This window comes from Anser anser, assembly GCF_964211835.1.
Source record: "Anser anser genome assembly, chromosome: 2".
In the NCBI taxonomy this organism is placed as follows: domain Eukaryota; kingdom Metazoa; phylum Chordata; class Aves; order Anseriformes; family Anatidae; genus Anser; species Anser anser.
Genome location: NC_139721.1, coordinates 156,174,222 through 156,198,958, shown reverse-complemented (window position 1 = coordinate 156,198,958; position 24,737 = coordinate 156,174,222). Strand labels below are relative to the sequence as shown.

At 47.8% G+C, this 24,737-nt stretch overlaps 2 protein-coding genes and 1 long non-coding RNA gene across 6 annotated transcripts in view; 1 reads left to right on the top strand and 2 right to left on the bottom strand.

Moving 5' to 3' along the window:
- Window positions 1–300: 300 nt before the first annotated feature.
- Window positions 301–8,397, bottom strand: CRYGN (crystallin gamma N). The gene is made up of 4 exons (XM_083824678.1): window positions 8,069–8,397; window positions 7,429–7,677; window positions 5,920–6,065; window positions 301–658 (listed from the first exon to the last, which is right to left on the bottom strand). Exons 1-4 carry the CDS (start codon window positions 8,087–8,089, stop codon window positions 523–525), a joined length of 552 nt encoding a protein of 183 aa, XP_083680804.1. The 5' UTR covers window positions 8,090–8,397; the 3' UTR covers window positions 301–522.
- Window positions 7,545–15,461, top strand: LOC310894500. The gene is made up of 2 exons (XR_014579956.1): window positions 7,545–7,672; window positions 8,413–15,461. It is a non-coding gene; the product is annotated as an uncharacterized lncRNA (long non-coding RNA).
- A 264-nt stretch (window positions 15,462–15,725) lies between these two features.
- Window positions 15,726–24,737, bottom strand: part of RHEB (Ras homolog, mTORC1 binding) — a 40,728-nt gene continuing 31,716 nt past the window's right edge. For 2 of the 4 annotated variants that reach the window (XM_083824675.1, XM_083824674.1), the window contains exons 5-8: window positions 24,050–24,106; window positions 23,902–23,949; window positions 23,305–23,386; window positions 15,726–16,243 (exon numbers count right to left, since the gene is read on the bottom strand). In XM_083824675.1, the coding sequence (XP_083680801.1) occupies window positions 16,151–16,243; window positions 23,305–23,386; window positions 23,902–23,949; window positions 24,050–24,106 (280 nt within the window). In that variant the 3' untranslated portion in view covers window positions 15,726–16,150. The remainder of the gene's footprint in view (window positions 16,244–23,304; window positions 23,387–23,901; window positions 23,950–24,049; window positions 24,107–24,737) is intronic. The other 2 variants (XM_083824677.1, XM_083824676.1) reach the window with 1 other exon arrangement.

Here is a 24,737-nt window from a genome sequence, read left to right as displayed (position 1 = left end):
CCTTCGAATCAGGACCGGCGCATGGCACTCAGATGGGCCCCATGGATCAGTCAGATTGGGGCATGAGCCTCACGTGTGTCCCAGCACGGCATGAGCAGCTCACACCCCTCTGATGTCTCACAGCACATGTGTGTAGCACCCTGACCCCCTCCAGGCATCAGGAGCTGGCTGGGTCCATCGTGTGGTGGCCTTGGACGGGACACAGCAAGCACATCTCAGACCAGAACCACACTGGGAGCGCGTTTTGAGGTTCCCCAGGTCTGCTTGTCACCACCAGTTCTGGGAGGAGACCTGTGCCATCACCCCTGTGTCCTCCCTATAGATCTCTGCACCAGGAAGAATGAAATCCCGGCACGTAGCTCAAGCTCAGAAAGGTTTCAAGTCCATTCCCTCTCGAACTCATACAATCGATGGAAAAAAAATATACTTCGAGCCAAAAACTGATGTTTAATGATTTATTCCTTGGGCCAGTGGGCAGAGAGGGGGTGATGCCTGGTCTCAGCTGTTGGGTTGAGAGCTCAGCTAGACGTAGTTGACAACTCTCCTGACGGACTGGACGCTTGAGCTGCACGCCTGCCACGCTCTGAAGCTGCTGAACTCGCCCCGCTCCACCACGTACATACGGCCTCGGTAGTTGGGCTCCTCGTACAGCACCCACCTGAGCGGAACGGGAGGGTTACGTGGGGCCCCGCGGCCCCGTTGTGCAAGCTGGGCTTGGCCACGCGTTGAGCAGCTGCATTTAGGAGTTTCTGTGCTGTGAACCACCAAGGCCTGCAGCCCCAGCCCCATTCAGCACACAGAAAGCCCCCAGAAGACTTTCCAGCACAGCCTGGCAGTCACCCCACGGCCAGGTTGGGCAGAAGTTGGTTTGGGTTACACCAGCAACAAAGCCTGCGACCAGACCCTTCCCCCTTCACATTGCTGTAGGAGTTGTATGTTTATGCAGGAGCAGAGTGAGATGCAACAAATCTGATCTTCACCATACACGACAGAAACAGATTCACAGCATTCAGCGCTAAAGAAGGACACAAGTCCCCAAAAAATCTAATAAATTTAAAATTTTAAATCATAAAACCAAACTTCAGGGGCCAGAAGCAGGCAGGTCTGAAGAATTCCTAAAGGCTGGACAAGAAAAAATTCCTGGGGTGTACCCCAAAAGTCCCCTCTGCCCCTGGGTAAACACATTTTGGACTCTAAGGAGAAATATCCTTCCTGCTACGCTGGAAATAAATCTTACCTCCTTGAGCTGACTCTTTAGCTGTGATGGGAACCATGTCTATAGCCACGCTTAGTAATTTCTCTTTTTCCTAGCAATCCTCTCTGACATTTCTAACAGGGAACAGGTTTGGGGTCTGTTATATTCACCTTGTCTCTACGCCCAGAGTTAACTCCAACTTTCCCTTGGAGTGTAGTCACATAGGCAGAGCACTCAGCACCCTTTGGCACAGCTGACCTCTTCACCTAGCTTGGCCAAGTCTCTTTAGCATACCTGTAGCATATCCAGTTGAAGGTCTTCAAGACAGGAGCAATTCTGATGGTTGAAGAGGACACATTTTGCTGCTCTTCTTTCCATTCATCCTTTTAATACGCACCATGCCATGGTCTTAATGCGGCCACAACTATCACCTCTTTCCTCTGTTTAAATCTCTGGTGCTTTTTAATCATTTCGCCATTGCTCTGATAGTTTTACATTTAGGTTTCCACCCTGCCATTGCTGAACTTTTCATCTCTGCCTCATTCGTCTCATCCCAGAATCACAGGTCATTTTTTCACAGATCTCTGCTCCTCGTCCCATCTGCGGGCTCCGCAATGACAGCAGAGCACAAGGTTAATCTTCCAAATCATTCAGTTTTTGTGGTCGATCTCTTGCCAGACATTCAGCTGTGACATCTTGGTTAGGACCTACTGCATGTGGGATTTCCAGGGAGAAACTCCTTTAAGTCCTGCACGGGCCAGTGACTGCTGAGCCTCCAGGGTCAGACAACAGCTGCTGAGCTCGGATCAATCTGACCCAGAGCTGAAAGCTGCAGCCCTTAGGAAAAATGTTGTTTATAAAACCAGTCATCCATGAGCACTATCAAAGAAAAAAAAAAAAAAAAGAAAAAAAGAAAGAAAAGGAAAAGCTTAGAGTGTTTAGTTGAGCCACTCCACGGACTCCCGGACATGTCTGGATTTATTTTGCACTTCTGAAGGGCACCCACCCATGTGGTCCCGGTGGTCCTGCTCCTTTCCGCAAGCGCACAGCATCGCCGAAATGTGCTCAGCCAAGACAGTTGGCTCCTGAGCTTTCCCTACAAACAAACAAGTTCATTCTTTGGCACTTCTTGCAGCCAGTTTATATCAGAAGCAGAACTGCAAAGTCGTCCTCAGGCTTTCCTTGAAGACTGCCCACTATCGCGTACCGGCAGGGTGCCCCGAAGCCGCGTGCACCCTCGTGTACCTGACCTCTCAGAGAGGGTGCTCAGCCCTTCACCTTAATTAAGAAGAATTTACACCACTGCCATTCTCCTCTGAATACACCCCGCCTTATTCATAAGGCATGCCTGGCTTTCTTCCTTTTCTACCCCATCCCAGCAACGCATCCCTGCGTATTTTTGGGTGATCTTCTTCCATCAGCTCACCACCTCTCCCTCAAAAACTCTTGAAGAGAGCTCCCACTCCTACTTTCTGCGCCTTCCAATCACTCCCTCCCGCTGAGAACACCTAATATTGAAAATAATGCACGGCAGTAGGACAGGGCTGTTCACCTCCAGGTCGCAGGGCGTTGCTGGCCCACCAGGAGATGGTGGTTCTTCCAACCCTTCTCTAGGGCATCGTTCAGCAACGGAGGGACCCCAGGGGACAGTGCGGGGCTAGAGCAGCCCATCGTAGCCCCAGAAACCTGCGTTTCTCTCCAGGCCCATGGTTCACGTGTCCACGGGGTCAGTGGAGCAGTTGAGCAGGCCCTGGGGCAGATGGAAGCGGACGGCACGACCTGCTCTGGTGGTGAGAGCCCACCGGTTTGGGGAGCCCCCCTGCTTAGGGGAAGGCGGCAAAACAAAAGAGCAGAAGAGCAGAAGGATGGGATTGAAGCGTATTGGCAGTGCAAGGTGATGAGTGAGGATTGTACGGCTTACTTAGCTCTTCCTTTATTTCCTAAAATTTACGTTCCCCTAGAACATCAGCAACCGAGGCAATGGAGTCAGTCAGCCCAGAAACGAGACGATCCTGTCCTCGAGCCCAGCAGGGGCGAGCTGATCCAGGCACAGAGCACACAACCCCCCAGCATCTCCGTGCTGCGTTTCATTAGCACATAAACCCAGAGGACGCTGGAATGAACCTTGCGTGGATCCGGCTGGGGCCCCGTCAGCCGAACCTGGCTGCTCGCGCTGAAAATCCAGCAGGGCTTTGGCAGCAAGAAACCTGGCTCCTTTCTGCCTGCTCGTGGCCGGGGAGGGACGCCGAGAAGAGCAGGGGTGATGGGGGCAGGGGAAACACGCAGGCCAACGTTGGCGGAAACTCACTGCTTCACCCCAAAATTGCTGTGGCTACTAAAATTCAGCCTGTCCTGTCTGAAGGGCCTCAGTAATTAGCACAACGAACACTCAGCTGTACTGAAGTCAATGAGACGTTTACACTGGAGCCCATGGCTCGGGTTTGCCTGCTAGGAGGGGCTGTTTCTCGCTCGCTGTACCCGCATGTATACCACAAACCTGGGAATTTCAGCCTCTTGGCCTCAGGAGAAAACCAAAAACCTGCGGTCCACTGACCCATCTCTTCCTGAAATGTGCCCTGGCTTGCTCTGAAGCCGGCCGATGGGTTGGGAATGGGAGCCCGGTGGGTGCTGCAGGTTCAGCTCTGACCGAGCAATGGGGCTCCATCCTTCCCTGTGTAGGATTCAGGCAGAATAAATGTTTGGTTTGGTTTCTCCAAGTTATGTCACTATAGTTCAGAAAAGCCCTTTTTTTAGGTGTTCTCTCCCAGACCGTGAAACAAATTCAGCTTTTTAAAGTAACGATTTCCAAGCAATCCTCTGCAGGTGGGAAGCGCGAAGCCGCTTGCCATCAAACCGCCGAGCTCCCACGGAGGCAGCAACGTCTCCGAGTGCCCCGGAACAGCGCTCTCGTTCCCAGCATCGCCTCAACAGCTGCACCAGCACCATTTCTGTCCCTGTGTCCCCAGCCCCAAAGGGACAGGAACGTGTCCCTGAGCCCCACACAATGCCAAAGGCAGGCGCAGCAAGCAGTGTTTTCGCGGCACGTGGCACCATCCACGGGCTTTGGAGGGGAAGCAAATATTTCTGTATCCAACCAATGTCATGCCGGGGGAATGAGGAGGGAAAAAAACGGCGGAGTGAGGTTTGGGCACTGCTGGAAGCTCAGAGGAGCCCTGCTTTACATCGCTCTCGGATGTGCAGGGTGGTATAGACATGCTTTTCGTCTGGGGATGAGCTGGAAAGAGCCTGCGGCTGAAATTCTCCTCGTTTCTGGTGACTGCATCTCCTCTGCTCTCCAAATGGCCGAGGCAGGACTTCACCATCACCAGGCAGAGCTATCTTGACCCATGCAAGGGAAAGAAAGTTTTGTGGCCTTAATATATATATATATTTTTGGGGGGTGTGACTCGATATGAAAAATTTAACTGCTTGAAAGTTTCTGGGCAGCATCCCAATTTCTCCAGCTCCAGTCTCTACTACAGGGACACTTGTGGTAAACGAGTGGTCCTACAACTCTTAGCACACTCGTTGGCTCTCTCTTGGCTTTATGGTGCTGGTTCTCCCCACTGCTCAAATGCCTTTTGCTTCAAATGCTCAGTGCTAAGGGGGTCCCCAGTGGGCTCTGGCCACTGCTTCCCTTGGATGCTTCTTGGTTTTAATGAACTGTCACTGCCTGACCATAAACCCTTTTTTTGTTTGTTTTTTTGTTTGTTTGTTTTTGAAATGTGGAGATTTTGGCTGAATTGGAAAGGCTCCTGCAGAACACCCAGGGTCAGGATGTCTCAGTCACAGGGCACACCAAACTCTTCCCCATTTTGGGAAGATGTTGCTGTGGACAGAAAGTGCCCAGCATCACAAACCTGACGCACATGAGATGCGCAACATCCAGGACAGGACAGGCAAAGTGCCACAGTGCTCATGGGGCACAAAGGCACATTGCCACCCAACAGCAAGACCAAGGCAAAGCCACTCATGCAGGGCTTTTGGGCAGGAGGATGGGGCAACGCATCCACAAAGTGGGTTCATGAGGGACAGGGGAGTGCCCAAAAACCCCATTGGGGCATCCCACTTCCATGCTGCAGCAGCTGCCACGGTCTTTGCAAGAAATAATTTAATTTTAAGGTGAGATGCCTGGGACTTCAGGTGTCCGAGGAGGTTCCTGGGGTTGCAGGAAACCCTGGAGAAGCTGCTTGCAAAGCAAAAGCCCTGACCTGCAGCACCCAGAGAGCACCAGCCTCTGGGAGGGTGTTAAAGAGGTGTTTGGAAACATGCACAGAAATGTTAAAAACAAAACAAAAAAGAGGAAAGAAAGAAAGAAAGAAAGAAAGAAAGAAAGAAAGAAAGAAAGAAAGAAAGAAAGAAAGAAAGAAAGAAAGAAAGATAGAAAGGTAAAGAAAAAGAAAGAAAGAAAAAGGAAGGAAGGAAGGAAGAAAGAAAGGAAGAAAAACCAAGTTTTAAGTTTCATGCATCTTCAAGGTGCCCCAGAGCTCTTGCAACCTTTCACCCTACAAAAATCATGCCCCTTGGCAGCAGCTCCCGTTCCACACTCAATATTGGCGTCACGAAAATTCGTCTTTAAACCCCAGGCTTGACTAACACTTTGAGGCTCCCCCAGACTCCTCCAGCATCAACAGACTTTCCCCCGCTGGCTCCTTTGCAGCCGCATCCCTCGCTCTGACGCTGGCCCCGGAGGCCGTGCGGGAAGGGACGTGGCGGGTACTCACGCGCCGTCGCCGTACACCTTGATGGCGTTGACGCAGGGCTTGTCCCAGCCCTGTCCCTGCAGCGAGGGGCAGTCTTCAGTGAGCTCCAGGCTGCGGCCGCTGAACCGGCTCCCCTCGAAGATTTCCATCCTGTAGTGCTCGCCGTGCTGGGGGCAGAGGGAGTGGAGTCAGCCAAAAAAGAAACAACCCACAAAACAAATCAGCCCACGGTGAGTTGTTTCCCCAGCTTCTGCGAGATAAAGAGGGAAGGTTCTGGGGTGGAAACGGGAGGAAGAACTCATGCCATAACCTCGTGCCACCTCCCGGCCATGTCGAGCTGCAGCCGCTGCTCTCGTGCGGGCACACGCTGCCAACTCTTCCCTGTGAATCCCCCCCCCCCCCCCCCCGAAAAAATGTCATAATGTTTCCCCCAACTAATTAATTAGGAAATCTACAGTTCCTTACAGGAGCCGCTGTGACTTTCTTGAAGAACAGAAATAAAACAGAGAACGGGAAGGGAAACCTTCACAGCAGCATGGTTATTTGAACCCTTGAGGGTGAAATGAGGTGAATTCCTCTGGGGAGAGTCCTGCAGCCTCTCTGCAGCATAGGCACACGGGGCAGACCGAGCTGAACGGGGTTTCTGAAGCCGAATTCAAAGAATACCTAAACGCATACTTCAAATAAACCACGCCGAGGCACGGAACGGCCGGGCTGCGGTGCCAAACCCCACAGCAGGCGAGCGGATACGGCGCCTGAGCAAACATTCCTCCGGGAATCCGCGCTGCAGAAACGCCTGAAAGCGCTCACGGACATCCAGCGGGGGAAAAGAGAGGGCCAGGAGGGGAGGCTCTGGCTCTGCTCTGGCTCTGGGCCCCGGGAAGCATCCCTCCGTGTAAGGACCAGCAGCAGGAGCGGTGAGCCATGCCCTGGGGAGCTTTGGGAAGGAGGTGCCCATCGCCGTGCCAAAAAGCGGTCGGCGAGAAACCCCTCCAGGCCTGGATGGGTTGGGTGGTTGCCCTGGGGGTCCCGAGGGATGGGAGAATCAAAAAAGGGAGAATGAACCCAGCTTCACTTCTCTTTGCTGCTTTTTAACCTTCACAATTATACCTTCCTCCAGGTGGTGCTTTTAAAAGCTTCGTAAGGGGAGGGCTCTCCATTTGGGGAAAAAGAGGTGGTAGTCTGGAATTATTTGATTTCTTTTTTCCAATAGCAGAGAATGCAGATAAAATCCACCTGGAGCAGCTGCCCCATGGGTCCGGCTTGGGAAGCCCCTGGGGCGCACATGGGGATGCTGAGCTCCTTCAGTCCCTATTTGTCCCAGCACTGAGCCTCTTTGAGCATCTCGCAGCAACCCACGTGAAAAAGGCACGCGATGCCATCAGTTCGTCCCCACCTCGTCTGCAAACCACAGGAGTAACCCCGTTCCCATCGAGGCCGTTGCATTTGGTGCCCCGTGGCATCTCTGTCCCCTCCAAGGCTTCATCCACGACAAGGACACGCTCGGCCAAGCCGCGGGCAGCCACTCACCATCCCCACGGGCCGGCAGGAGCCCAGGCGGTCGCCGCGGCCGTTCCAGCGATGGAAGTGGGGGTACTCGCCGTGCTCCAGCACGTACTGCTGCCCTTGGAGGTTGGGGTGAGCGAAGCAGACCCAAGCCCCGCTCCGGACACAGATGGAGTTGACCCGGCTGAGGAACCCCCGGTCCTGGAAGCTGCTGCAGGTCCCACAGACGTCCAGCCTCCTGCCCGTGAAGCATTTCCCTTCGTAGAAGGTGATCTGGGATGGGGAAGGAGAAGGGCACGGTGGTGATGAGCAGGGCACAGCCAGGCCCTGATGTCAAGCCAACAGGAACCTCTCACAGATGCATCATTTTGGGGTCGGTTTGTTTTTTAGCCACTTCCCAAAAGGAGCATGCAACCATCCCCGGCATTTTTTTTTTTTCCGAGAGCCGTGTTTGTTTTTCTGGGAAGGCAGCGCATCCCGCATTTACGACACTTCTCGCTCCCTCACATATTTCCAGCAGGAATGTTTAAACAGGAAGCTCCGCTCTCAAACGCGGCTCCTTTCGCTGCACCCTCCCCATCCCTTCTACCAAATTTTTTTTTACCTTCACCCCATAGAAACCCGGGCTCCCCTGGCGAGAGCCGAGCGGTTGGGTTTTACTCACTTTTCCTGAGTATTGAGACATTTTCTGCTGGCTGCTCTCCAAGACCAAAAAGGGGAAGCCAAACCAAAACCACGGAGCCGTCGGCCACCCCGCTATATAGCAGCAGGGGCAGACGGGGCTGCTGTCGCGAGGGCTTTGGGACAAAGCGGCAGGAGCCGGGGCTTTGCGCGGCCGTGCTTAGTAGGCAGAACTGGTGGTACCGGGGCCTGCTGAGCGCGGGGTTTTGATTTCGGGCAGACGATTTAACAAAAGATTTGCTTGGCAGGGCTTCGGTCAATTAGCGGTGTGCATTTACTGCTCCTTTTTGAAGGATTTCTCTTTTTTTTTATTTTATTCTTATACAGAGCAGACAACAAGAAAATAAGGAGAAGGAAGCCACTCGAAGCACGGCTGTTTCTTTACCAGATGGCTGTTGCTTTTTTCCCAGAGTATTCCGCCACTACTGATGTGTGGCAAATGTCCTTGGAAGACTCCTCACCAGAAGCAAGTTGCACCCCATCCATCAAAGAAATGGTTTCTTGGTTGACCTTCCAGCCCCATTAACTGGCATCTCTGAGCACTGCGGACCTCATCCCCTCCAAAGCACAGTGGCTGGGCTCACAAGCTCACTCGTGTTACTCATGATCATTGTTTTTATGAATATTTCCATCTTTCAGCACCAAAAGGCATATATAAGGCAGGATTAGAGGGATTTTAAAGCAATACCATTGACCATAAATTAATATTATTTCCCAAAGAACTGCAATTATGGCTTTACCACAGTGGATGCTCTGCATCTGGCACCTCAAACGCTATCTCAGAGCCCTGGACCAGGCTGCCCAGAGGCTGTGGGGTCTCCTCCTTGGAGAGCTCCAAAAGCACCCAGAGATGCTGCCGGCCTCATCAGGCTGTGATTCTGATAGAAACCAGCCTCACGTTGCTCTCTTCTATGCTCTAAGAGATGCATCTATGCATCCAGAGACTTTAAAAGACTTCTCAGGACAAAGAGCCAAGGAAAGCCCCAGCCCACAAACCCCACGGGGTGCATGCTTCGAATCCATCCCCAAAACTCCCTTCCTGGCGGGTTGCTCCCACCCCTCCGCGTGCCTGCAGCCTCGTCCCGCAGCGCAGCCCGGCCTCCCTCCCTCCTCGTTAACTGCTTCATTTTAAGATTACAGACCATTTGCGAAGAAAGGAGGTGATTATTAAGGATTAATCACGTACCGCCCTTTCAATTAAGATGTAAAAGTTAATGAGCGTGTGTGCTGAGCTCAAGGACGCCAGTGGTTGGGGTGTGCAGGAGGAGGGAGGAGGCACGCGTGTGTTGGGGAAGGGAGAGCATCCTTTGGCCAGCCCAAGCAAACCTGCCTCACTGCCACAGGAAAGGGGGCAGGAAAGCTGCTTGCGTCTCTATGTCCAGGAAATAATGGAGAAACAGCTAATTAATGAAGAAACAAAACCCACAAAACCGTGCCATTATCAAAATGGTTGCAGCTGTTTCCATCAGCTCTCCGGTGAGCGGAGAGGAAGACCCACAACATTCACTGCAGACCGGCCCCCAAAATAACCACGAAAGCAAGCTAACCACGAAGCTGGGTTTCCCCTGGCCCTGTCTCACGGTGGGATTTTCCCTGTGTCTCCTAAGGTGCGAGCTGTAATTAAATCTGCAGGGACTGGACGTCCTGAGACTCCAGCCCAGCTGTTAAGTTTGTTAGAAGCTGTCCAACAGGTTGGGAAGCTATTTAAGGAGACAGAAAGAGGGCGCGACTGCTTTTTTTCATATTTCTTCGAGAAAGCACATTAAAGATACGAAAAAAATAAGGAGCCATTAAAAAAAAAAAAAGGAAAAAACAGGAAAAAAAATAATACTGAAGAACTGCAAATCCTAATTCTTGGACAAAACCCCCTATTCTTTTGTAAAGGACAAAAAGGCTACAGCCCCTAGCAGCCTTTTGACCTCCCATTGGTGCCTGGTTGCAGGATCATATCACAGAATCGCAGCCTGTGGCTGCCTCGGGGTCCCTCGGGCCCAGCCCCTGCCCCAGCAGGGCCACCCCGAGCAGGGTGCCCAGGCCCATGGCCAGGCGGCTTTTGGAGCTCTCCAAGGAGGAGACCCCACAGCCTCTGGGCAGCCTGGGCCAGGGCTCCGTCACCCACATCCAGCTGTGGCTGACGCCCATACTGCCGCAGATGAGCCCCAGAGCTTACGATTTTGGCAGCAACACGGCATTGCAGGAGCACAGGCCCAGCCAGCCTGTCCCCAGGTGTCACAGCCCACAGCTCCATTTTCCCATTGTTCCCAATTTTGGCCTAAAGGTTGTGGCTGCAGCCTTGGAGGCGACATTTACTTCCAGGTGCCCCAAAGTGCTTAAGCAGCCCCAGAAGAGCGGGTGCAGGAGTGGCTGGACACCCACTGGCATCCAGGACACGTCCTCTCCGTTGGTCTCTCCCAGCTGAGAGGCACAGGACTCCCTGGATGAGGCCCGGGGCCTCCTGGAGCCCCCATGGCTCTGCTGGGGACACAGGAGGGAAGGACTTGATGCCATGGCACACTGCTGGTGCCAGCTGCTCAGCAGCGCCCAACAAAAGCTCACCAAGAAACTCAAGGAAAATCCCTTGTGGCTATCGCAGAGCCCCTTCCCTGATGCTGAAGGCCCTTTGGCTGGTGGCTTGGCTGTGGACTTGGGGACACACTGCCAGACGTTGGCCCTCTTCTCATTGTCCCCTCCAGGCCAACGCCATTGGCATGACAGGACACTGGGCTGACGGACATCTTCTCTGACCCCATCTGGCTGGGGCCTGAGCAGGAACTGCTGCCCAAGGAGCGCTGTTTTACCACAGAAGTAGACGTGGCCATGCTACCAGCCCACACACAACCACCCAGGACCATCTCCCCAGTGGGCCCGCCCTCATCCCCATGTCCCACCTCAGGACCTGCGAGCACAGGACCAGGCCGTGAGCATGGCGGAAACGAGTCCAGGCCGGGCAGTGCCCCAAACGTGGCCATGACACACCACCGCCTGCTTCGACGGGGTGTTTTATGGGCTTTATGGGGGGATTTTTCCGTGCTGCTCAGCAGACGCCGACGGTCCCACAAAGATCTGCTGCGTTACGTGGCGCTGACAAGATCCTTCTGGAATACCTGAGGTAAGGTGGGGAGAAGCCCAACTTGCTCCTCCTCTGACAAAGAGATTTCCTCAAGAGAGCGGGGTGTGACTCCTGGAGGCAAAGCTTTAGGAGTGACCCAGCAAACGCTAACAGGAATGTTTATTGGCACAGGATTAGCGTTACGCCGTCCTGTGCTCAGAGGCACCTCATATGGGCAGTGCGACTCCATGCAAATAATAATTAGGTGAGCAACAGCCAAGAAGTTGCCTCGCACCCTTTGAAAGGGCCATGCTCCGACTTCTGGAAGAGCTTTGGGTATTTGCAAAGCAGTGTAAGACCAGGCCCTGTACATTTCTGTGTCTTACTGCTTTCAGAAGGCCATCTAGCTTAAAAGCTCACAGATGTCTTTATGTACTTCCATAAGAGGTACTTCTAGCTCATTAGAGGTGGCTTCACCAGCTACACAGCCACTGCTCTACACGTGGTCTTCATTGCAGATGCACCAAGATGTAACCTCTGCAACATCTCCACAAGGGGTGGCTCCCCCGACACAGAATCACAGAATGGTTTGGGTTGGAAGGGACCTTAAAGACCATCTCGTTCCAACCCCCTGCCATGGGCAGGGATACTTCCCACCAGACCAGGTCGCTCCTGGTGACCTACCATGCATCCTGGTGACCTACGTGTCCATGACACACCCTGCGTCACCACATAAGAGTGCAGGCTCCAAAAAACCTCCTAATGCCTGCGCAAACTCTGTAACAGAATCATGGCTCGGACCTGGCCAGTTTCCCACTGTGAAAAACAGCCCCACGCCTCACAGTTGGCACCTGCTGGTCGGATTAAGCCAAATATTTTTTAGCTGCATTTCAGAGATGGATACTGAAAAAATAAGCAAAAGCTTATTGTCGGGAAGACTCTGGGATCAGTATTAGTGCAGCTCATTGCACATCTCAACAAGCAGGACCACATAAGTGAGCGGACTGAGCTGGGACTCGGATCCCATGTTGGAAGATGTCAGAAAGTCCCAGGTTTTTGGTAAAACCCTTTCAGTTTCCATTCTGTTTCACTCAGGAACAGGATGTGGCAGAAGCAGCTGGGCCGCAGAGGACACCTAGCACCAGGCCCAGCTCAGCCACGGCTCCTCCGTGCCCGCGCGTGAAGGACATCTGCCACAAGGCCCTGCCTCCCCCAGCTGTGAAGGGGGAGTCATTTTGACCTTATTAGATGAGGTTGTGAAGATTAGCCAGCCTTAGCAGCATGCTCCGAAGATGAGCCGTACTGATTACATAAGGATTAATTAGATCCTGTTGATTTCTCCTTCTCGAGAGGCCGCAGCACAGCGGCGCTAATTAGCGACCTAAGCCCAGCAAGCCTGGGTGGATCAGTGCCCGTAACACCGGCACGCAGCGGCAGCACACCTTCTGTAGCAACAAAGGTGTGAGGCCGCACATTTCTTTTAAAAAAGGTGAAAGCAACAGTAAGGCAACGACATAGGATGCCTTTTCCACTTCAGGCCGTGGCCTGTCTCATGCTTGGAGAAGCGAGCTGGCTGCAGCAGCAAGGTAACTGCAGGAGCGATGCCCGAGCTGCTCGTTCGGTGTCAGGGTGCACGTTTGGGTGTAGGAACGTCTCTGTTCAAAGAAGCTAGAAAACGGAAAGCCTGAAGTCTTCAATTCTTCCAATGCTATAACAACTTCTTATGCAAAGTCCAGTTTCAGTCCATGTTGCTCCACCCTTGGCTGGGCAATAATGTAAGATTACTTAGCTCAGCTACTACCAGACAGCTCCTGCAGGCCCCAGGGAGCCATAAACCCACTTTCACAGCTTTCTTCTTCTCCAGGGAACAACAGTGGGCGCTCAACACCCCTCTGCAGAAGCACTCACCACCCCTCTGCAGAAGATGGGAAGAAACATGAGGCACGACACTGCACAGCCCCAAGGCAGACCAACTCCAAGCACCCCCCACTGCAAAGTCAATCAGACAGGGCCGGAGTTCACCCGGCGTGGAAGCAGTGAAAAATCAGCGTTACGTAGCCACCTTCTGCCTGCAGTCCATCCTCCAGCTGCTGAACAGCACCAGTCCCAAGGGTTTTGTGGTCCTCAGCACCCCCGAGCGCTTTCTGTCTTCATGCAGCAAAGCACGGAGTTGGACAGGAGCACGAGTAAGGCAGGAGCTGTTACCAGAACCAATTTAAGCCCGCTCAAGTCAGAGGGAATTTAACTTGACTTATGGCAGTTAAAATTTGCTCATTTCCTCCTCAGGAAAAGGATCTTTGCACATCCACCCTCGCCAATGACCATCCCTGAAGAATAAGGCTGGGCCCCATTAAGTGTGCACCAAACTTACTCCAGCCCGGGCCAGAGAACTTGTCATTGCCTTCGTGATTTACCTTTTAACCCGTACACCATTTATTACAATCCTCAGCAGGATCAGGGCAGCTGCCAGACAAGGCTGTAAGAACTCCAGGCAGGCAGCGGTTTGTTAAATACTATTTCTTGCTTCCATTCATAACACAGGGCTTCCAAGATTGCCCACCCCCCTTTCACCAGTGTAAGGAAGCAAGAAGCTGCCCACAATCCTGACTGCTGGAAGGTGCCATCCCGAGAAGTCACCTGAAATCTCTGGATCCCCAAGTGCAAGTGGTTCACGCTGATCATGTCCGACTACATATTTCATTAAAACTGCAAGACTATCGCATGTGGCTGTTCTCTAGACCTTATTAGCAGAGAAAGGCTTGGGCAAGTAGAATAATTTCCATTTCTTGCTGCATAAGCCAGCCATAGGACAAAGAAAACAATCTATGTTGGATGCCTTTTTTCAGCTCTTACATAAAATGACTTCTTGGAAGTTCTCTTTGCAAATAATCCAGAGAACCTGCATCTGCATTTGATCTCCCCTGAAAAGCTTCACCACTGAAAGCAGGGCCTTCATTATCTCAAGACTATCAAGTTGCACATTTCCTCATCCACACCCTTTAAGGCTTTAAGTGTGCTAGCTGCTAAGGCTTTAATGAAGCAACTTTTTCAGGCTTCAGAGATTACAAGTACATGTGGGCATTTTTTTTTTAATTAGTATATGGAGTATTTGAGGTGTCTGGTACTCTAACTTCCAGCTTTTGATGCCTACATACATGACAAGTCAGATACTAAACTTGCCTATTTCAAGCCATATATATATATATACATACACATATCAGTAATCACAGGAATTTGTAACTCCCCAATACTATGTCCAGAATGCAATGCCAAAGACACTGGCTGTGCAAGAAATCGTCTCAGGATCAGGCAGTGAAGGATGACACGAAACAGACACATTGACCCTGAGCTCCACTGACAACCATTTTCTGAATCCTCTACAACTTCATTACCAGAAAAATTGCCCTGCTTCTGCGTTCTTGTGAAGGAAACCTGCTACACAGCTCCACATCAGCCTGGTTCTGAAATGAAAGCATGTATTTTGTCCCTGAATGAGCATACCGATGGTGCTGAACTTCTGTGATCTATCACATACAAGTTCAACTTCTGTAAGGGTATGAAAATTTAGGTAACAGAAATGAGCTTTCAGAAACCTTTTTGTCCAGGAAGCCAGTTAATCTCACATGTGGAGTTTAGACAATTTACTCAATAGTATGAGGGAACCGCTGTACAAGAAAGAGATGAGACTTTCTCCATTTGCATCATTTAGAACAGAATGAAATGCAAAAGCTACTTCTGGTTGCAAAAACATTGCAAGTTTCCCTTCCATTTTATTCCTGGCAGGAATCAAAAGTTTTCAATGGACACAGAAATGCATGAGAAAACACTTCCTTTAATAAAACATTCCCTTAAATCAGCATCTTCTTCTATACAAAGTAGGTCAACTGCACATCTTTTTAAATACATAGTTGAATTAGTTTGTTTCCAGACTTAAGGTTTTAAGGCTCGTTAAGCCCTGAGTCCAAAAGCCCAGCAAAAGCTCGCAAGTGGTGGATGAAGCAGTCCAGAGCTGCAGTGGGACTGACACGGTGAGAGGCCAGGTGCCAGGAGACCACCCACCTCTCTGGATGCACAAGTATAGAAATGCCCGATAAACAACTCACATCAATTTGTTCAAGACGTGCAATTTATTTTAAGTGACATTTTTGTTTCCTTAGCAAGTCTACACGTGTAACCTGGATAAATCCACTCCATCCTGAAAGCGCTCCTAGTTACAAGGCGACGGGAGCAGTCTGCAGTGCAGGTGCGTACTGGCCTGTTCCTTGGGAGAGCTGCGTGCCCTTTCCTCCACAGCTCTTACAGTTACACAAAGGAAAAAACAGCGTAGGTTGGCTGCCAAAATCCAGATCTTCCCTTCCACATCAGACCAAGGTGTCCCTTGCATCTCCTTTCCATCACAGGGCACAAAATACAGCTGAGCTATTTGGCCACCCTGGAGTTCTAGTAGCAAAAAAAATGGTTGGGATTGCCTAAGCAATAGTCAATCCAGTGGTTCCAGGGATCCCACACTTCCTCTTAAGGCCAGTAGGTGAACATTTTTCATAAAAGCAAGCTGACATGGGGCAACTAACAAAAAATTATGAACAGAACATTAAGGTTTGCAGCTATTTTATTTACAAGTATACATTTAACACAAAGAAACACTGATATCCAAGCCTAGTTAATAGTAGTGTAACAATATGCATCATTTTTGATGATTATTCTAACCAACAAACTACACTGAAAAATTAATGCCAGTAAAATTCTTGGTCATAATATTAAGAAATACAATATATAAATTGAAAATATGATTGCTTAAAATTTGAAAATGGAAGTGAAGCCATTTGCACAGGAGTCAGAGTTTAACATAATCTGAAGGGAAAGGCTCCAAACCAACTGTTTATCTTTCAGGTTAACAGAAGAAAAAAATAAAAATAAAATTAAAAAAAAGAAGCATAGTTTATCCTTAAAGATAACGGGCAGTTTTGCTTCTTCAGGTAGAATGTATTCCCAGTGTTTTCAGATTTTGCAGTGGAATTACATTACTGAGCATGAAGACTTCCCTTGTGAAGCTGCCCCATCAATTTTTTCTGCCTCCAAAATTATCCTCTTAAAAACATCAACGGCAGTCTGCAAAGAGAGAAAACAAGATTAGTAGGTAAGAGGAAACTACCAGACACTTAAAAAAAAAACTCTTAGTGGTTTCACTGGCTATACCAACAGATAAATGCATGTCCAAAGCACATTCTCAAATCAGAGGGAAAATAGGGTAATTTCAGTTTTGAACACAAACTTTTGGAATAGCGTAAAACCCTTCTCCACAACAATCCTCAACTATTTTCTCCATCACTGCAGAGAGAGAAAGTTTGAATTGAGCCATACTCAAAAGAGAGCTAATAAAATATAAAGCAGACTTATAGTTAAGTATGTAGATAATAAATTTGCTTTGAATGACCGACAGCATTGAAGATTTTGATGCTTTGCTTCTCCAGAGAACAAACCAATTCATTTCCCCCGCGTAATCTTTAAGATTCCAAGTAACTACAGAACAAGGCAGATTTTTCAGCTCGAAGCACTTCCCAGTATGAGGGTTAATTTAATATTCTTCATCTGTGAGAAGAGCCAAGTCCCTCCACACCACTGTGATGCTCTCATCTTATCTACAGTTAACAACGCGATTTGACATGGTGCAAGACCACGAAGGGAAACACAAGTCAAACTAGCCATTGTCTAATACTAACCGCTATTCTTTGAGGAAGTCTGAGTACAAAGAGGTTTTTATATTTTAAAGAGCTGGAACTAGAAGATAAGTATCACTAACACGATCAGGCTCACAGACACCCTAGTTTACCATATGGAACAAAGGACTAAGCAGTCTCTCCGCAGACCCGTGAAGCACACAGGCACCATCCATCCCTTCGCTCCCCTTCAGAAGGATGATAGCAAATACTCTTGGAGTAGGAGTCACCTTCTGTTAACAACTCCCCTTGGTCTGGTCTATGCTGAGTCTCCTTCATCCACATTTAGCACAGCACAGTCTGGTGAAAAAGGCTCTGCTGTTCTCAGGTAATGAAACTGCGTGCATGGGCTCCAAAGGGCAACACGTCGCCAGTCATGTGGATGCTAGAGAGTACCAGTTAAAAATCTTTGGATGGAAAGCTAGAATGTAAATGAGTTTAATGGAATCAGAGAGACTAAGAAAGGATGCCAGAGCACTTGAGAGATTCAGGAAATTCTATGGGAGAATTTGCTTAAGCGTAGATATCTTTAAAACAAAACGAATGAACAAAAAAATACTGAAAGAAGGGTATAGAAAGGTGCCTGGGACAACATCAAGAGCGCTGCAATAAGTATCTTACACCATACATCTGGTCTTTCCAGGATGCACTCAGTTTTAAGGCTTCCAAAAGTATATACTAGCCTCCATCAGAAAATCCAGACACTAAAACTACAACAGACAACATCCCCCTGAGACTGCCTGTAAGTAATTTTAAGAAGAATTCCTAATTTTAAGAAGAAATCCATGCAACAGTCAAATATGCTGCTGAAGTCCTTTTCTTCACTATGATATTTCCCAGCTGAAGATTCACTGCATGATCAGTACTGCAGCACACATCTCCAGTTTGGAATTGGTTCCTGATCATCCCATACATGCCATTTTAAGTTTCAAGCTTGTTTGTTTGTTTTTAATCAGCATGCAGAAGAGCACCCTGTGATTTATGATCATGTGTTTTGGCCTGACAGATGTTTTTCTGCCTCCACAGGATATAATTCTTAACTGGATCATTTCCAAATTAAACCCATTGACTAAACTGGCTCCAAACAATCTTGAAGTATTCTTAACAAGATTAGACTGAATTTTACAGTTTCCCATATTAATACCAGTTGTGCACAGTATCGTCTCTGGAACTATTTAAAATACCTGATCAGCTGGAAATAGATTATTCCCCCACATAATGAGGCTCCTCTGCAATCCAAACAGAATCTAGCAGAAGCGGCTTATTAGTCCACCACAGCACAACATGTTTCCTGGGCAAATCAGACTCTAGGAAAGCCAAGGACAAGACTCCAGTTGCTATCAAACTGGTTCCAGTACTGATTAGTTTCCCTTAGCCAAAAATAGGTGCTGTACTGATTTACAAATACACTGTACCGATGTGTCGTTACTTACAGCTGACATTTCCAATGCTTTCATTTTAATGCACAAGTTCTTTATATCCCTGCTTGAAAGCACCTCCTAAAAAAAAAATCCCACAATCTATTCTGTCAACCAAGAAGCTGCACATTCTTTGTCAAAGCCATGCTGTTTGAAGCACTGAGATGTAGGAGTTCCCAGGGCTTGTTAATTCATTTCCCAGAAAAATACACATTCACTGAGGTGGTTTAATCACTGTCCTCCAGTTAACCCACAGCGCCTCGTAATTCAGCCCAAACACAATGCAGGATTTTAGAACGAGCTTTTTAAACAATGCAGGAAACTGTTTTGCAACAAGGAATGAAGAATGTAGCCAGACTTCATATGCATCTGCCTCCATATGGCCCAATTACAGACCGCAGGTCACATCTAGCCTACAGAAAGCCATCTGGCTTCCTCCCTGGAGGAAACGGAGTGGATGTCCGCCTGGGCAACGCACGCTGCCTAGGGAGCTTAGCACCTTGCCGAGTGCAAGAGACACTTGCTCACTGCTCAACTGCTTCTGCAGGTGTGTCCCACGGTATGTAAGGAGCAGACAGCCCAGGAGGTGAATTCTTGCTGCCCAAGTCAGGAACACGCTGCCAGGAGCCAGCGCAGGAAGGTCCAAGCACCTAAAGGCAGCCCACAGCTGCCACCGTCAGCTCAGCCTTTGTTGGGCTCTGTTTCTCAAATACGCCCCCATTCTATTATTTTAAAGAGGAAATTCTCCACTGCTCATGCTCCTGGTTGTTCTTGGCACAGAACTGGGCAAAGGAACTTGAACAATAGTCAGGTGAGGAAGGTTTGTTTTCCTCCCCAGTCCTTTGCCAGCCCAAACACCCTCCCAGGTGAATGTTCCAGATCCCAGAGGGGTGTGGGGAGGCCGAGATCCCACGTCTCTCTGAAGCATACACCCAGCACTGCAGCTTCTGAGCTTGATGAAGATGAAATCGCTTCTTTTTGAAGAGTAATGTCCGAGCAGTTCATTTTTAAGAGAACTTTTGCTCCTTCCTTCCCCTTTCTCAAGTAAGTCCACCTAATGAATTTTACACAACTGGATGAGCACACTTGGATGCTTGTTACTCCCTAAGTTCTTCCAGTTAAAGTTGGCTTCCAGCTTCAGCTGGGTTTAAGGACCAATTTGGATTCTGTTGTATTTCAGAGCATTGCTATTTTATTGTACTGGGATTAAGACGAAGTACTACACTATGACTTCGGAGGAACAAAGTAGGGAATTCCACTTTTTAGGGTTGAAGCTCCTGAAGTTAGCCCAGTAGATACAAAGCAGTTCGACATATCCAGTGCTTACTAAGCAGCTTGAGAAAATACAACAAGCACATTTAGGGTCCAGGGAAGAGATTTAATATCTGATGCTGGCTTCCAAGCCCACAGCCCAAGAGGACATGATCCACATGCCTCATGTTGCTTACAAGATAGCTGATGCCCTCAAACACTTAGCTTGAAGGTGTGCTGTTTTATAGCGTGCTTGCGCTGAAAAAAATCCAAAATTCCTGTTTTGTAGGAAGCATTTACTCAATCTGGTTAATATTTTCTAGCCAGTAGCAGTAATTTGAAAGACATCTTTTCCATCGAGTCCCAGAATTGCCTTCTCAAAGGCTAGGGATTTCCCCAGATGACTGAAATGTTGCTGATACACAGCCTCCTCTGAAAGCCTCACCAGGTCACCAGAGTCTCGAGGAGGTGATACAGAGCCTAAAATAGATTTGACCTGGGGAACTCTTGCCAGCCACCACCATTTATCGTCACGTCAGCTCAGATCTTTGTCTCTCCTGCTTTCCACTTATTCAAAGCCACGCCATTTCACGGATGTGGTATCTTTTGACAATTCCTGGCAGAACAGGTACAGTTGGATTACGTTGATCTGCACAACTATTTTAATTGCCTGACTTTTAATTGCCTAACACAGTATGGATATGCTCCTAGAACTCCCACAGATGCTCCAGACAGGATTTTTTTGGATGAAAGCAGGAAGTGAGATGAGTCAATGCTCTCCCACCCCCCTTTAGGGGGCAAAGAGCCTCTGCTATCAGAGCCTGCAATAGGGAATACCTTCTCTGGTTTCAGCAGTTCCTCGCAACAAACAGAGCTGTCGAAAAGGACAGACCGTGTTGGCCAAACCTGAAGCAGCCTCCCGCCTCTCTGCAGCAAGGAAGCCTACTCTCCTCACTGCTGTGAAGAACATCATGTACCAAACCAATTGCAGCCTGCACAGCAGATAGAGATTGTCATTCTGCTCACATCCACCAAATACACATGGATAGATTTCAGAGAGACAGAATTAACAGGGTCCCCCTCACCCAGGAAGGTCCGAGCTCTCTACTGAAGTTCTGAAGCTCCAGTCTAGTCCAGCTCATCCCTTTACGCATCAAATTAGCTTTCTGTACAGTAAAAACAATCTGACGCAGTTTTGGAAGGAACTTAGACTTGATCTTCACAGGCAAGTTATGTTTGCTGTACCAAGGCAGGGCACGAAAAGATCTGGATGAACCTCCAAGAGCAAATTGCTGCCAAGTGATGTTGACTTAAGGTGAATATCCAGCACTAAAGCATGACAATAAGCCTTGTTACTAAACTCAAAATTAACCTTTTGCCTCCCCTGCCTCGCCCCAAACCAGAGACAGTTTCAGAGCAGGAAGAGACATTCTCTCTTGATAGAATTCCATGTATGAGCTGGTTTGATCCTGTCAGATTAGGATTTGGGGGGGGAGAATACGTGAGTTCAGAAGTCTCTGTGGTATAACTCATAGGAGAAGACACTACCCCATCTTGCTACCTGCCCGGTGTCTCTTTTTCCCCCAGCTGTAGACTTTATACTTTGCTTTCAAAGCACAATCAGCCACCTCCTTCAGCAACAAGCATTCCTCAGCAGCTGTTTGCAGGAAGACCAGGACAGCTGCCCCAGTTTTGGGCTGCTTCACACTGTCTTCTGTACATCCCAAACCCCCAAAGGAAGCACGTGAGACAGCCTAAAATCAGTCACACGTTGTGGGCACACGAAGTGACACATTATCTCCCGAACTTCTGAAGTCAGCCAAATTTACCAGGTGTATTACACAAGAGGCACGACCTTACCACCGTACTTCCCTTTCCACAGCAAGGAGGAATTGTATTCAGCACCTGTTCCCGAGAACCTGCTTCTGACCCCAAAGGGACAGCATCTGCAATTTTAATGACCCGCACTACCCAGTGATCTGCGTCCTGATGGATCACACCGACAGGGCAACCTGGTAAGAACAACTTTAACAGCAAGAAATAACAAAACTTCTGACTCTCCTTGGGATTTGTATGGAACAAGATTGAATATCTGACGATTACCACTCTGATTTCCCTGAAGCCTACGAGTTTGCTACATGAATTTCAGCTAGCTGCATAACTCAGTGCAGTACTCTTAGACTAAGAAACAGACACAAATACATGGCAGTCAATGGGACTTTGTTAGTGCAGCGGTTTAATATGCAAGGCATGCCAAGCATCACATAAAGCTCGTAGCTTCTTTGCATAAATATACCCAGCTTTTTTTCCCTTTTTTTAAACCATGACAATACAAACTTCAGAAAGTTATTGAAAAGATATTCTGTAAAATATACACTACTGCACTGTTACACATTGTGAACATATGCCAAAAAAGAAAAAAAAGTACAGGGAATAGTTTTGCCTACTCCAGATATAAAGTTGTTTTAAAAAATCAAATTCTTTTAACTGATTTATTCTTCTTCTGTAGTTTCTGTGGGTTTGCGTTTGAAGCTCTCCAGCAGTAGAGAGGATATTGAGAAATTCCATGCTTTCATCATACCCAGATTTGACAAGGTTAGTGCAAATCTTAGCCAGAAACAGAAGTACCTAATTCCAAGTATTCCGTATCTGGAGAAAAAAAATCTGAATTTTCTTCCAGGGAAAATCCAACTTTACACAAGCATCTATTGTCAGTAGTTCTACAAATTATCAGACAAGAGCTATTTGTTTTGCTTTTGGGGACGCACAGAAGGAAGAAAGGCTGCGTAAACAGGTGCTGTTCTAGCTATAGGATTGCCCTTTTGATTCTGCTGATGTTATCAAGGAGGCCAAGGATGCGATATGCTAAGTTAAAAATGAGACAACGTAAGCATTTCTTCTGCATAAGGACTCATTTGTTTAGAACTAGCCTGACAGCGTCCTTCTGACCCTATCGTATGTTCGTATTTGCAAAAAGCAGAAATTTTAATGCTGTTGAGACAAAAAACGAGAAAAAAGAGACACAACCCTCTTGAAATGAAAATAAAGTTTTTCATTAAGCTACAAGAACCTACTGGTTTAGGCTTGAAGTAAATACGTAGGTTGTCAAATCAATGACAAAGTGTTATTAACAGCCACAGGAACAAATTCAAAAGCCAGAAGAGATTCAGAAGGCATTTTAAAGTAAGTTACAGCACAAAAAATAAGATGTTATTTAACACATAATTAAACTTTTGTGATAGGAAACCAGCTGGAGTAAATGTATGCTGGTTATACTGGTCAGACTGTGAACTTCACTACTGTTCTATCATTCTGACAGCCTCTGCTGTAGACAAATCAGAAAAATGTTAGACATGGGCCTGTGAAGCTATTATTACCCTTATTAGAGGGACCAAGTCTTGCCTAGACCTGAAAACATGAGGTTCATCCCCTTACACCAACTCATTCCTCCACAATAGCAACGAGCTCCTAAATTAAGGTAACTGCAGCAGATCACAGATCCTGTCCCACCCACCCTCCGCACAGATACGCAAGGTTTAGTATGTCACTAACTGTTCCGCTATGCTCAGTGAAGCTTAGTTTTCAGTTCTTCATTTCACCCTCACGCTTACAGTTGCACCAAAAAAATTGTATACACAAACCTGAATGCAGACATCCATTTTGTTTCCAACAATCTACACAAAGTATCTGTACAGTACATGCAAATACTTCAGCTTCCTGTATTAAGTGAAACTCGGAGACATCCCATTACATTGCTATTCAAAAAAAATCTTAAATCTGTTACCTGATTTTCTTTAGCAGAAGATTCCAAGAAAGCTGCATTCCAGGATTCTGCTAAAGCTTTCCCTTCTTCATAGCTGATCACCCTGATAGAAGAAAAAAAAATGTGTTTCTTTATGATTCACAGAAGAATTGGAATTTGAAACTCCAGGAAAGTCTTCACGGTACTGAAGCACATAAATGCATATATAACAGGAATGTTTTGCAAAGTCTGATCCTGAGCACTTGATATTTGCTGCTGTCAAATACACAACTGGGCCAGGTAAAACTATGTGACTCAGAAAAGAGTTGTCCCAAAGTTCCGGGTTGTTCTCCTAATCTGTAGTATCATCTTATCTCTTACAGTCGTAAAAAACATTTCTGTTACTTGTTTTGATGAAAGGGTAAAGCCACTTTCTTTGGAACCCTGCAGCGAGAGTCAACATTACAACAAAAGCTCCTGACTCCTAGTTCACATTCTGGACACAATTCCTTTGCCAGTACCTTGTTTTAACCTACATTTTGATTTTAGTTACGGAAAGCCAAGAACAAAACCAGCCTATTGCAGCCACAGGAATGCCGGCTGCTGTCTTGCATTTCACACGTACTGGAGTTCACATACCGTTCCATATGCAGGTCTTTTTTATTTCCAACCAGCATAATGGGTATTCTGTGAAAGAAAGTTCAGAACTTCAGAACAGTTATAGTATACTGAACAAAGTACTAGTAACATGCCTGCAGTGAAATGAGATGAAAGTGTCACTACTTACTGGACTTTTCCCACCATATCCAATAACTTGCCATGGATAACTTTTATCACTTCAAAACTGCAAAATAAAGGGATGAAGTCACACATGCACTCCAATGTTTATCCTTAATACCCAATACACAAGCAATTAAATGCATATGTAGATATGCTTACTCTGTGTATAGCGGCAGAACTACAAAGATGCTGAAAGCGTTACTGATTTGTGTACAATAGACCAAATGGTCCTAGAGGCAGCAACAAAGACTAGGCTACGACTATCATTACAGCCTCCCCAGTTATGATACTTGCAGAAATAAACAACATTACCCACGACTGATGTGTCTAACATACAAATGCTAAAAGCCCCACATCCCCAATCTGGTTTGTATCTGCAGTAAGAAATTTAACTACTTGAGTCCAACAACCCTGGATGAGCATGTCAAATTAAAGCAGAGTTTCAAAGAAAAAGTTAATAACAAGAAAAGTTATTAGGTTAAGCATAATCCACCATGAAAGAATTCAGCATTTTAGTTTGTACAGGAAGTTAGCTCCTACAGAATTCTTTGGTTTTGTTTACGTGAAAGCCAAGAGAAGCCCGAATTCCAACCTTCTACAGAAAGTAAGTAAACTGATCAGCAAGATGGTATTGAAACTGTGGTTATTCAGATACTTGTCAGTTCCCCTACCATATAGGTGAAGTCTGCATGACT

What these genes read in the sequence shown, in the direction of transcription:
- CRYGN (XM_083824678.1), bottom strand. Translation starts at nt 8,089, where the DNA reads ATGTCTCAATACTCAGGAAAA. An exon ending in TGTCTCAATACTCAGGAAAA is followed by an intron (nt 7,678 to 8,068) that starts GTGAGTAAAACC and finishes TCCCCATCCCAG; the next exon opens with ATCACCTTCTACGAAGGGAA. An exon ending in AAGGTGTACGGCGACGGCGC is followed by an intron (nt 659 to 5,919) that starts GTGAGTACCCGC and finishes CGTTCCGCTCAG; the next exon opens with GTGGGTGCTGTACGAGGAGC.